General features: G+C 36.2%; 1 protein-coding gene and 1 pseudogene across 1 annotated transcript; both read right to left on the reverse strand.

The window, feature by feature from the left end:
- Window positions 1-826: 826 nt before the first annotated feature.
- LOC118576694 lies at window positions 827-1,780 on the reverse strand (annotated as a pseudogene).
- Window positions 1,781-13,002: 11,222 nt separating this feature from the next.
- LOC118576732 (olfactory receptor 52M1-like) lies at window positions 13,003-13,995 on the reverse strand. Its single transcript, XM_036176942.1, has one exon. It carries the CDS (start codon window positions 13,971-13,973, stop codon window positions 13,029-13,031), a length of 945 nt encoding a protein of 314 aa, XP_036032835.1. The 5' UTR covers window positions 13,974-13,995; the 3' UTR covers window positions 13,003-13,028.

Raw genomic sequence — 13,995 nt, forward strand, 5'->3', positions numbered from 1 at the left:
ATCATTAAAGAAATTTATTCACAGAGAAGTGACATGGAAAAAATACTAATAAATGAAAGTTTGTAGATTTGAAGTTGAGCAATATTGACTTTTGTGTCCGTTTTTAGAAAATTTAGACATGTGTACATATATAATACTAACCAAGAAAATATCAGAGCATGGAAAACTAATAAATTTATAAGCATAGATAAGATTTGAAAAGGAAGATATTTTTCTTTATTTCTTAGTGTAGAGTTAGACTATTTAGGAGTAGGGAGTGTAAGATCATCAAAGAGGAGAGGAGGCTATAGCTTTTAAAGACTGCACTAGAGCAATAAAGAGGGATTAACAAGAAAAGGGAATATTTGAATTATCTGTGATATTATTAAACCTTTGGATAAAGTTTTTATATGCTATTTAGCTTTGTTAAAATATATATAGATTATATTTCAAAAGTTCTGGGAATGCCTCTAGAAGGTATATTCAGAAGACATTTATTTTAATTTCATAATCTCTATTGTCAAGGTTACAAACTGTCAATGCTACATGATATGTACATAACTATATTAACTTAAAACAAAAAAATAGAAGACTTTTCAGGGAATGTCAATTGATGAGTCAGTAACAATGTAACAATGTAGAAATACTTCTAAGATGAAGTAATGAGACATTATGTGTGGCAGTCAGATAGGCTTGCAGTATCAAATGTACAAGCAAATAGGATCTTACATTTAGAGAAATTTTAAGCAAAGGTTTGGATTAATGCTTCTAGTGAAAAATATGATATTGTTGGTATTTAATTTGTTTTCATAAATCATTATAAACCATTAATGGAACAGTAGATCACTTAATAATATCTTTTAAATATCAAAATTTGGAGAAACTGTTCTCTGATTCTCTTGGTTCTAATGCCATAGATCATTGGATTTGCCAAGGGAGGAACAAGGAGGTAAATATTAGCCACAAAGATATGAATGTAAGGGGCCACATGACAACAAAACCTGTGAGTAAGGAAGGAGAAAAGGGCTGGTGTATAGGGTACTGAGAAGACACAAACATGGGGTCCACACATGCCCAGGGTCTTCAGTTGTGCCTCTCTGGATGGAAGATGGAAGACAGTGTAAAGGATGACAGCATAGGAGCATATGATCAATATGAAATCTAAACCACCTGTTATGAAGGCTTCAGTTAGACTGTATAATCTGAAAATCTTGGTCTCTGCACAAGCAAGCTTGATTAGAGCCATAAATTCATAGTACGTGTGAGGATGATGTTTGTTCTACAGCAGAGAAGCCAGCAAAGCATTAGTGGCTGAGGACTGAAAAGCAATTCCCCATGGAAGACAATAACTATCCCCAAGTTCTGGATGACTCTGTGGGTCAGGATAGTAGAGTGTCTTGGAGGATTGCAGATAGCCACATATCGGTTCAAGGCCATCACCAAGATAAACCCCGATGCCATACTGCATAGTGAGTGAATGAGAAAAACTTCAAAATAGATCGCTCTGTCATGGAACCAAAAATTGCTGAGAATTTTGGCATGGCAGTTGCAGAGAGGATTATATCAGTCACAGCAAGTATACAGAGGAAGAAATGCATGGGCTCATGCTGTGTGGAATATGTTCTGACAATAAAGAGAAAAGAGAGAAATTCCCCAAAAAAGCACCCAGGTAAACGAGGCAGAAAGGCACTGATAGTCATGTATGCATGGCATCCATTCCTAGAATGCCAAGAAGAAGAAAGATTCTGGGATGCACATTGGTAATATTGGACAATGGAATGGTGGAAACCATTTGCTGCATTCTTCTGTAGAATAGTGTACAGTCTTCACACCTATTTGTCCATTAATAAGCAGATTATTCATTAATTTATATATAACACAACATGTTTCTATCCAGGAACAAATTAAAAATTGGATCCATTTTCCAACTTGGAACATCAGCAGTATATTAGGAACAGTATTAATATAATCCAATGATTATCTTCCCTGTAACTATTGATTTAAATGCCACATGAGCAAGTACTTTGTGTGATCCAGTAGATGAAATTTAATCCACTTGTGTGAGTTAATTGATTCATAGACAAGATGTATAATCCTTATCCATGAGTACCCTGGACCTTTAGAACAAAGATAAAAATGTGAATATTTAAAATTCATAACCAGAAGACATTTATTTGCTCTGCTTAGAAGATAAAAGAATTATTTTTCTGTTTATAGACCAGAATAGAGTATACATATTTAAATCTTTTACTATTTTTAAATACTCAAATACAAATTTTTATATATTTTTCATGCATGACATATTGTTTTGAAAGGTGCATGCATGGTACAATACAGATTGTTTAGTGGTTAATTTGATTGCCACTCCTGCATAAAAGCCAGGAGTTAGAATTCCCAGAACCTATGTAAATGTCCTGTGTGGCACCTGCCTATCAATCCAGTCTCCAAAGGCATGGACAATGGATCCCTGGAGCAAGCCTGCTTCCTAGCGTAAGTGTGCCTGTGAGCTCTGGGTGTGATTGAATGATGCTTCTTAATTTAACAAGGAGGAAGAATGGTCAATGATGATTTTGGATTTCAGCTTCCAGTCTCCACGTGCATATGCAGCTATATGCATACCCAGGTATGTGTGCCAGCACACCATACATATGCAAACATGCAAACATACACACACTCTCATGTACACCACAAACATAAACATAAATAGACATACACAAAAAAGATAAACACACACACACAGACACACACACACACGCACGCGCATGTAAGAACTGAAAAAAGATATATATTAAAGGGTGATTAAATTAAATTCAGTTATCATTTTGCTAATAGGTTTTTGGCATTAAAAACATTTAAAGTAGCTATAGTACACACTACAATAGATCCTCAGTTCATTATATATTCTTTGGCTGACATTTCCTCCAAGTCTTACCAGTCTATAATATATAACTATGAGTTAACCTTTAAGAATGTTATATATGAGAGCATGTAACATTTTTCTATTTTTTAACATACCTGCCTTCTTGGATTACATAATTAATAGGAGTCTATTATGAAGGTTGTTAATTGGTGAAGGGAAGTTTCTGCACGTAATACTTACCTTGAGTGCTTTAAATGGGGGAAAGCACAGGAGGCCTCAACCTACACAGAGCACTACGGGAACTAAGGAATGCTGAGAGTGGGAGGGACAGTCTTCCCCAGGGAGGAGCCCTCTAATTGGTTATCTCATACCATATGGCCAGCCCTAAGCACAGACATACAAGTAACATTATACAGACTCAGAAGGCTACATTTAGGAATATAAATGCATGTATGTGTAAGCATATATTAAAAGTTAATAAGAAATAAGTCAATATGAAAGAGAAAAAGGAGGGTATATGGGAAGGCTTGGATGGAGGAAAAGAAAGGAAGAAATGATATAATTATATTAAAGTCGCAAAAGGAAAAGAAGCAAAAGATCTTTTACATATGTGTTAACAAAATGAAAAGTCTAAAACATAGATCTGTCAGCTAGCAGAGTTTAGAAACTGAACATAGAGTATAATAAAATATTGCTTATTTCTTAAATATTTCAGAAAATTTCAATGTATTTCCTCTAGTAAAATTCTACAAAATTTTGTCTACTAAAATAATATTCTAGTGATATGCCACAGAAACTCAGTTATATATTCATTCTTTTCTACCTGCTTTATAGCTATCTTTTTAATTTTTTTGTTTGTAAACCATTTGAAATTCCATTAATTATATTCATCTTCTAAATTATTTTTTATTAAGAAAGTTTTTATTCATTCCACATACCAACCACAGATCCCCCACTTCTCCCGCTCCCCCCAGCTTACCCCCAGTCCACCCTCTAGCCCCTCTACCAAAAAGGTATGGCCTCTCATGGGGAGTCAGCAAAGTCCCACACATTCTGCTGAGACAGGTCCAAGCCCCTCCCCTGCATCAAGGCTGTGCAAGGTGTCCACCATAGGCATTGAACTCCAAAAAGGTGGTCCATGCACCAGGGATAGATCCTATTTTCACTGTCAGGGGCCCCTCAAACATACCAAGCTATACAACTGTCTTGCCCATGCAGAGGGCTCAGCCCAGTCCCATAGAGGCTCACAGATGTCAGCCCAAATTTCATATGTTACCACTGGCTTGGTTTGGTTGTATCTATAAGTTTCTCCATCATGGTCTTGATGTCCCTTTCTCATAGAATCCCTCTTCCCTCTCTTCGAATGGACTTCCAGAGATCAGTCTGGTGCTTGGTTCTCTGCCAGTAACTGATGGAAACAAAAGCATCTCCTAAATTCTAAAGATTCTGCAATTTTAAAAAAGTATAGTAATTTCTTTTTAGTGAATTGTATATTACTTATTTATTTTTCTTTATGTGTGTCTGTCTGTGTGTGTGTGTGTGTGTGTGTGTGTGTGTGTGTGCTCACACATGACATGACACACAAATGGAGTCAGAGGACAACTTGCAATAGTTAGTTTGTTTGGGGAAGTCAGACTCAGGACATCAGGTTTGGCAGCAAGCAGCTTTTCTCACTGAGTCACATATTGGCCTCTGTCTTTCAAAGAGAATTGAATCATTTGATTTATCACAGCATTAATCTTACAACAAACCATCCAGATTTACGATAGACTTATCTATGGCAATTATGAAAGTATATTAAAATGACATTGCCATCATTATAGAATGAAAGGAACCATTTATTTAATTTCAATGAGGCAATTATGCCATGACTGTAAACACTGATTGATAATTTTCCTTACCTGTTATCAGTACTCCTTTACCCAAAGCAACCATATGTAGGGTGAAGGTTTCTAAGAAAGGGTACTCTCCATACTTTGATCTTTGAATAAAGGAACCATGTTCTTATAATAAGTAACTGGTTTTGTACCAAGTTATAATCATCCCTCTATAAATCAAAATCTCTTTTCTTCTCTGAACAGTTTCTCTGTTTCTTTCCCTTCTTTATATTAATAAATTAGAGTGTAATTTTAAAGTTACACTATACACTTAACTCACATGTGTTCAGAAGTTCTACCAATAATTCTGAGGGTAATTTAGCCTAGATATATAAGAACAATAGTGATAGCATATTTTACTAGGAAGAAGTATGTACCAATGAAAGAACCAACACATTATAGATGCTGATACAACATGATTAATGTCTATTGCTTCGGTCAGTATTATTCTAAGCACCAAAGGGGTGGTTGCATGGAACAGCTCCTCTCTATCAGGAAATGCACAGCAAGAACACTAGTTTTAGTACTGTTCTCCTTGACAACGGCTTCACAGGCAAGTAAAGAGTTAGTGCGTTTCACCAGTCTCAATACTAGTATGAGTACAAGAGGGCTGAAATCAAAAAGTCAAGCTGATAACCACTAAACATAGACAGATTTCATTCACTTGAAAATGAGTGAGAGGGACTGGAAGGATGGCTCAGTAGCGAGAGCACTAATTGCTGTTGCAGAGGAAACAGTTCTGTTCTCAGCACCCACAAGGTAGATCACAACCATCTGTAACTTCAGTACCTTGGAATTCAGTGCCCTCCTCTGACCTCTGCAGGCACCAGGCACACATATGATGCAAAGACATACATACAGGCAAAATACATACTAATATAATATAATAATACATAAATCTAAAAAAAGATAATTTAAAATGTGTAAGAAAACAAAGTTAAAGAGGATAATTAAAATGACTTGGTAATTATAATGAGTAACTGGCTCACTTTTTGGTTCATAGAAAGTTTTTATCATTAAATAAAATAGATTAATCACTAGACACTGTTTTTATAAGAATAGACAAAATTCACCAAGACTGTACAATTAAATTGTTCTTCTTAGTATCTCTTCAACTAAGAAGTAAATCAAATTCAAAGGAAAAACAGGCTTTAAAAAAATCATACATACATTTTAACCACTTACTATCTTTGTGCCATAATCTAGACCTTTCTCAGAAATATGTCGGTATCTTACATTCATCACATGAATGCTGAAAAGAAAATGAAAAATTATGAATTTTAAGAGGTGTACACTATAGCCCTAGAATGTACAATAATCATAAAAACACACCGTGCGGGCAAGTGAGGTGACTCAGTGGGTGAAGTGTTTGCTTTGTAGCCATAAGGACACCAGCACCAATGCCTAGAACCCATGTGAAATCAGATGGAGTCGTGGCTATCTGAAGTCCCAGTGGCGAGACTGGAAGCAGCAATGTAAGAATTCAGTCCTCGGGCCAGCTGGGCTGCTACACACAGAGATGGCCAAAACACATTGTCTCAAACAAAATAAAAGGCAAGGAGCAAAATCTGGGGTGATTCTGTGACTCCAATGTCTGAAAATGGCTCATGTACACCCTGCCACAAATGTACAAACTACACAGAGAGTTTCATAAATGTAGAAAATAGAAATGTACACCTTCACAAGAAGATCAAACCCGCCACAGTTTCACTAAATTTAAGACAAATCATAGAGATAATCAGCAAGGACAGATATATAAAGAATATATAATTGATTCAGTAGTAAAGTTAGAAGAAGAAGCCCCAGAGGGAGGGAGTTGGGTGCCCTGGAGCCTATGTTACCAGTGCTCTCAGGACTCCTGGTAAACAGAACCAGAAATGAACAAAACTTTGATGTTATTTTTTTTTCTCCCCAAAAGGATGCTATTCTATTTTACACCCACAAAAATCTTCACTTTCAGTTCCTTGAAGCATTTGTACACAAAACACAGATGTGTACTGTGGATATTGTTATATGTTGCTTTGGAAAGAGTCTCTGCTTTTGTTTCCACAGAAAGCCAGAGGCTGTGGATTTGTTCCAGGTTAAGATACATCAGGTTTGATCAGCCAAGACCACCTGAAAGGTCTCCGATGACACCATGGCCCAGATGATCCAACATCCAAAATGGTTTCAAGGCAACTGGCTCAGAGGTTTACCCTCACGGACTACTCCATAATCCTAAAATTTTCTTTATGTCCCCATAAGATACAGCGGCCCCCTCCAGCAGGAAGTAGTAAGAGAAACTACGCCCAATTTCCCCAAATTATCAAGCTGGCTTTGGAGATGGAATTGGCTCGCTCCTTCTCTAAACACAGACATATTGCTAAAAGAAAAGGTTAAGGGATTCTTGTGTCCCAAATCAGAAGAGCCCTCTGGTGTGGGACAGAGAAAAACCAATATTTTTATTTAAATCAGGTTGATTATAAATGTGATCTCTTTCTAAAGAAAAAAAGGAGATATGATATAGATATAATAGGATAAAAGGATAGATTAATGAACTCACTTCTAAAGAGCAACAACTCATTTGAAATGTTTTACATTGGTATAGATTTTAGTCTATTGATACAAACTTAAAGTTAATTTTGTTATACTGTGTGTATATTTCTACTCTTGTTTAAGGTATTATGTTTGTACAGCTCATTTAAAATTGTAATGGATAATTAAAAATAGATTAATAATCAGTCATCTATGATAATCATACTCATAACCATGTTAGTTAAGTCTTCTAGGTATACACAGAGGTATTTTAGATAGATAGTTAATCTTCAAATACTTCAAAGACCTACAGAATATGGCATTTAAAATACTTTTAAAATTTAGACTTTCTGGACAGTGAGACATGTCTGCTTCTGGCAGCACCAGATTTACTTCAGAGAGGAGGATGGGCATTGAAGACACTTCATATCTTCATCTTGGCAAAAATAGCCATTTGAGCAAGAAACTGTTCTTGCCTGGACTGCTTGATCAACTGGACATGCAGGACTCACAGAAAGGTGACCACTGAACTTTGCTTGAAAAAAATGGTCCTTTAGGGTCCTGCTTCACAGAGGAAACTGCCAGACATTCTACAGGACACTGAGAGAAGTGACCAAGAGATTCTAGCCCTGTGGGCTAAAGACAAATGCCCCAACTTTACAAAGGAACATTAGGTGACTGTCCAGGCTGCCAGCTCTCTCTGTCTACCCTACAAGACTCCCGAAAGTTGCTTGCATCCTTCTCCCAGTTCTCAGGTAATATTATATCCTTCTGAGATCTTTGATGTGGTTGAAGACTAGATAGTTATAATTTCCTCAGTTATGATAAAAGATAAGTTAGATATAAAACCTTGGACTCACAAATATAATATAGATAGGATAGCTTCTTTAATATTGTAACTGTAATTCTTGCTTGATAATTGTTTTGTTATATGTAATTTTACTATGTAAAAGTTAAAACCTTCCTTTAAAAAAGAAAAAAAGAAAAGGGGAAGTGCTGTGGATATTGTTCTGTGTAAATAAAATTCTGATTGGCCAGTGGCCAGGCAGGAAGTATAGGCAGGACAAGGAAAAGAAAATTCTGGGAAGTGGAAGGCTGGAGGAGAGACACCACCAGCCGCTGCCATGAGAAGCAACATGTAAAGACACTGGTAAACCACAAGCCATGTGGCAAAGTATAGACTATCAGAAATGGGCTAAATATACGAGTAAGAGCTAGACAATGGTAGGCCTGAGCTAATGGCCAAGCAGTTTAAATAATATAAGTGTCTGTATGATTATTTTATATGTGGGTTGTGGGACCGCGGGGGCTTGGTGGAACCTGGAGAAAAGCTCTCCAACTACATATGTGTGTCCCTTGCTCTAATGGTGATTAAAAAACATTTAAGGGAAAAATATCCCTTCTTTTGCCGAGATTACTTACTTGTAGTAAAGTTCAATTACGTGGCATGCCTCCTCTGGAGAGAAATCAGGTAAGAAAACTTTACAGTTACTGGAAAAAAGAAAACTCTAGCTGATGCTCCAAGCTATGTTGCAGTTATGCAGTCTATAACTTTATATGAATATGAAAATATATGCAATTAAAATGGGCTATGGGAGTTTACTCAATTTAAACAACATATTTGTTTATAGGATACTACAGTCTTCACAACATCATGTTTTTGTTCTCTGTAGAACACTATTCTATTTTCTGATCTCTTTGGCACTTGTAAGAGCCCAGTATTCCTATTCCGTTTCTTTGGAGAATGAAATGCTGAGATATTTGTGTCCTATGTGACTACCTTAATCAACAGATGCTGCTGTAGTTCTGTCTTTGTTATACCTGCTGTGGAAATCAAATATATAAGCAGTGGAAGAAGTGAAGCCACACAGAGGCTTCAAGAGTAACCCAGGTATTTCTCTACTCCCCAAAGAATCCAGAGAGGAAACTTTTTAAAGAAACATGACATTGAGTCCCATGAATATTCATTCTTTTAAAAACTAATTATCTAGTGTTTCTCAAATGTATATGTTTAGGGGGCTGACCATTTGGCATTGGGTAATTAATCAGGGGAACTTAATCTTGGGAAAAATGGTTCAATAGGTTGTATTTCCTTATTTGTTCATATAACACACACACACACACACACACACAAACACACACACACAAATACTAATTAAAGAAAAAAGACTAAGAATTTGAGGGGAGCATGAAAGGGACTGAGAAGGGATTGGAAGAAGGAATGACATAAATACAGTATACATGTATAAAATTTTAAAAATAAATGAAAAACTAAAGATCTAAGAATAAGAGGAAAGAAAGAATTTTAATACCATATATCTCACAGTATATTTTTTATTGGTAATATACTAGATGATAAAAGACAGTAAATTTACTTGGTCTATTCTATATGTTATGTTTCCAATTTGTCTATCTTTGCTATATCTTCTCTGACTGATTTCATCATCCCTTGTTACTTTAACAAGGATATAGATAGATAGGATCAGTGGGCAGGTCTAGCCTGTCAGGGTACTGGGACCTGGGTTTGGGCCCAGTCATGTAGTGACTAAACAAATATCAAAATCTCTTGTTTTGAAAAAAAAAAAAAAACCAGAATAATGAAAAAAACAAAAGCAACAAAAAATACTACCAACTAGAGTTGTTCACTGTTTTTGGTCTATAAATTAATTCCCCAGGTAATGGGAGGCAAAAATTAAGCAATTTTCAACACTCAAATCTAATGGATATAGCCTGGTGCATGAACAGAAATGATGATGAAGTTATCAGAAAGAGGATTCAAGGGGAACCTATAAAAATCTTTTTTCTTTTGTTGTTTTTGTTTTTTGAGACAAGGTTTCTCTGTGTAGCTTTGTGCCATTCCTGGATCTTGTTCTGTAGACCAGGCTGGCCTCAAACTCACAGAGATCTGCCTGGCTCTGCCTCCTGAGTGCTGGGATTAAAGGCGTGAGCCACTACTACCCGGCTAGGAATCATTTTTAATTAAAAAACCAAAAAACAAAATGGAGGTTAGAGGTGGGACTGAGAGGAGTGGAAAGATGGAAGGCTGTGATCAGTATGTATTGTATGATAGAAGAATTTTTAAAAAAGGAAAAATGCAACTTTAACTGACTTAAATATAAAAAGTTCATTTCTTAGTAATAGAAAGAAAGAAAAGAAAACTGCATTGATTTCTTATTATTTGAATTCTTGAAAAATGAAAAATATAAGAAACTAATTTAATATTTAAACATTTATCAAATAAAAAAATCACCATTTTTTATAAATGGTTAACCTTTAGAGTGATGTCTCTCCCCTGTAGTGTTTACACTGGATTCCATGCATGATTCTATAATGTACCAATGGGAAAAAATTGAAGAATACATAATCAAAACTTGATAGTGGAGAACAAATACGCAATTATTTTGTTTCCTTAATGCATCACTTTGTGAAGTTTTTTGGTGTTTGAATAAAGACTAATTAAAACCAATGCTTCACTCACTTGGTTAGAGTTAGTCCAAGATATTTGATGTTATTTGAAGCTATTGTGAATGGTGTTGTTTCCCTGATTTCATTTTCAGTTCGTTTGTCATTTGGATATAGGAGGGCTAATGGATTTTGTGAGCTAATTTTGTATCTACTTTACCGAAAGTGTTTAACGGCTGTAGGAGTTTTCCTGGTAAAATTTTTTGGACCACTTATGTATACTATTATATCATCTGCAAATAAAAATATTTTAGGGTTGGGGATTTAGCTCAGTGGTAGAGCGCTTGCCTAGCAAGTGCAAGGCCCTGTGTTCAATCCTCAGCTCAAAAAAAATTTAATTTCTTCATTTCCAAAAATGTATCCTCTTGATCTCCTTTAGTTGTTTTGCTGTAGGTACTACTTCAAGTAACATATTGAAGAGGTATGGAGAGAGTGAATAATCTTGTCTTGTTCGTGGAATTCCCTTTGAGTTTATTTCCATTTAAGTTGATAGTGGCTATGGGCTTTCTGTAAACTGCCTTTATTATGTTGAGGTAAGTTTCCTTATTCCCTAATCTCCCTGGTTATTTTATCATGAAGGGGTTTAGGATTTTGTCAAAGGCCTTTTTTTGCATCTGGTGAGATGATAATGTGGTTTTTATTTTTCAATTTGTTTATATGGTAGATTACACTTTCTAATTTTCAAATATTGAGAAGACATTCTTCACAATAGTGTCATTATGAATTTTTGTCAGCATGGGTTGAAGAAACTAATCTTCCAGACAAAATGTAGGAGTTTAAGTGGATGTTGGATTTTTAACAACACCTAGCTCTTCCTAGGTAAGAAAGATATAGAAAGGAGGAAAATTCTGAGCAAAGACATAAAAGATATGGAGAACACTATGGCTTGAATGAAGATGTGAGTCTTTATGGGTAGAAAACAGCATACAGGGATGTGGAGGAAACTAAGAGAAACTGAAGAATGGTCATTTACTAAGCCTTGCTTACAAACACATGTCTATATCTACCCACCTATCATCCATCTCTGTATACATAATCTATTTTTAGGATGTAGAAGAGGCAGTAGGTATGTAACTAAAATAAGAATTGTTGAAGCAGGTTTGGTGATAAGTAAACACTGAACAATTGTATTTAATAAAGAATAAATGAGCCCAAATATGTGCCTTTAAGAAGCTCCTATATTGAAGATAAAACAGTGACCAAAGAAATGTGTAAATAATAATTAAAAATTATAAATTTATATAAAGACAGCATCACTTTAGAGAAATTAACCTTGACTTTATTGACTGGTTCTGAAATAATTTATTTCCTGTATAGACTAAGAAAGGAAGGTAGGAGTTACCATTTTTGAGGAATAGTTAAATGGTTATATTTTCCATAAATATATTTATAAAATTAATAATTTTATTTTCAATGTTTCTGATAGAATCATCATCCAAAAATATAAACTGTACTTTACACACTGTTATGTACTTTTTATTCAACAAAAAGCAGAGTCATTTAATAACATCAAAAAAATCAAGTTTATTGCTCTTGACGGCCTCTGGGTATAAAAACAAGTAAGTATGTAGTATGAGAAAGGAAGACACAGAAGCTTTGAGGACCATAGTAATACAGGTAGAGTGTTAACTAATGTAAAAAGTCAATAACAAATATAAGTTCCTATGATTTTTTTTGCAATATCTGCTTTATGTAGTATTACAGAAAGATCCCTGGGCTTTGTGTATACTAGACAAATATTCTACCAACATCTTCAACCAAAAGTAACTCTTAGTGGAGAGAAAATATTCTACCAGAAATATTGAGCTTAGATAAAGAAGATATAATGGCTGCTGTGTTGGACTCCACAACATTTGCTGATTGAGAAAATGCTATGTTGATTCCTGTGAGTGTATGCAGTCTTCCTTATATTCAGATGCTTCTAGATCATTTAAAATGCCCCTTCATAGCATATTGTCAGTTGTAATTAACTTTTCAATTATATTTTCTTCATGGGCTTGTTTTCAGATTTTAATGTGTTTATGTCATTCATGAGTTATTCATTTTTTAAATAAGCTTTTATATGTTATGTCACACTTTGGTAAAGGCATTAAGAGGTGTACTTACTGCTTATCAAGGTTATAGTACAGTCCCTGTGAGGCAGAAGCCCACAAAAATATTCCAGTTGCTAATAATTCACACATTAATATTATGAGAAGAGATTGTTCCTAATATAAGACAAAAAATATCTGATTTCCATGAGAAAATACAAAGATGGCAGTTATGAAGAAGGCTTGAATTACTTTCATGTTTTTCATCCTATATTGTCATTCTCTCTGCAGCCAACTTCTAAAACATCAGGAAACTTTTATTGTCAGAAAACTAAGAACATACTCTCTAATTTTCTTTGTCCTAATGCCATAAACAATGGGATTAAGAAAGGGTGGTACCAGAAGGTACATATTGGCAATGAAGATATGAACTTGAGGGGCCACATTGTGGCCAAAGCGGTGCGTCAGGAATGTAAAGACAGCTGTGGAATAGAAAACGAGGATTACACAGACATGGCTACCACAGGTGCCTAAGGCTTTAAGACTTGCTTCTCGAGATGGGAGGCGGAAGACCGCACGGAGAATAAGAACGTAAGAGAGGGCAATGAAGAAGCCATCACAGGAGCCAATGATAGACGCCACACTGAGGCTGTAACGCTTGGTGGCACCTGTATCCACACACGCCAGCTTCACCACAGCCATGAACTCACAGTAGGTGTGTGCAATGATTCGAGTTCTGCAGTAGGGCAGCTGTTTGAGCAGAATGGGGTGTGGGGAGAAGAAGCCTACTCCCCTCAGCACCACAGCTACTCCCATTTTGGCAATGCGACTGTGGGTGAGAATTGTGGCATGGCGCAGTGGGTCACAGATGGCCACATAGCGGTCAATAGCCATGGCCAAGAAAAAGCCAGATTCCATGGCAGTGAAGCTGTGGATGAAGAACATTTGGGCAAGGCAAGCATCAAAGGCGATGTCATGAGCTCCCATCCAGAAGAGACAGAGCATGCGTGGCAGTGTAGATGTGGAGAGGACCAGGTCAGTGATTGACAGCATGCAGAGGAAAAAGAACATGGGTTCGTGGAGGCTGCGCTCTGCTCTCACCACAGCCAGGATTGTCACGTTCCCAACCACAGCCACTATGTACATGGAGCAGAAGGGAATTCCAATCCAGACGTGGAGGTGCTCCAGACCTGGGATGCCCATCAGCCAGAAGATGCTTGGAGAGAGTTGGGACTTATTAGCTGGCCCCATGGTGGCACTGTCCACTGTTTGT

The sequence above is a fragment of the Onychomys torridus genome, chromosome 1, assembly GCF_903995425.1.
Source record: "Onychomys torridus chromosome 1, mOncTor1.1, whole genome shotgun sequence".
In the NCBI taxonomy this organism is placed as follows: domain Eukaryota; kingdom Metazoa; phylum Chordata; class Mammalia; order Rodentia; family Cricetidae; genus Onychomys; species Onychomys torridus.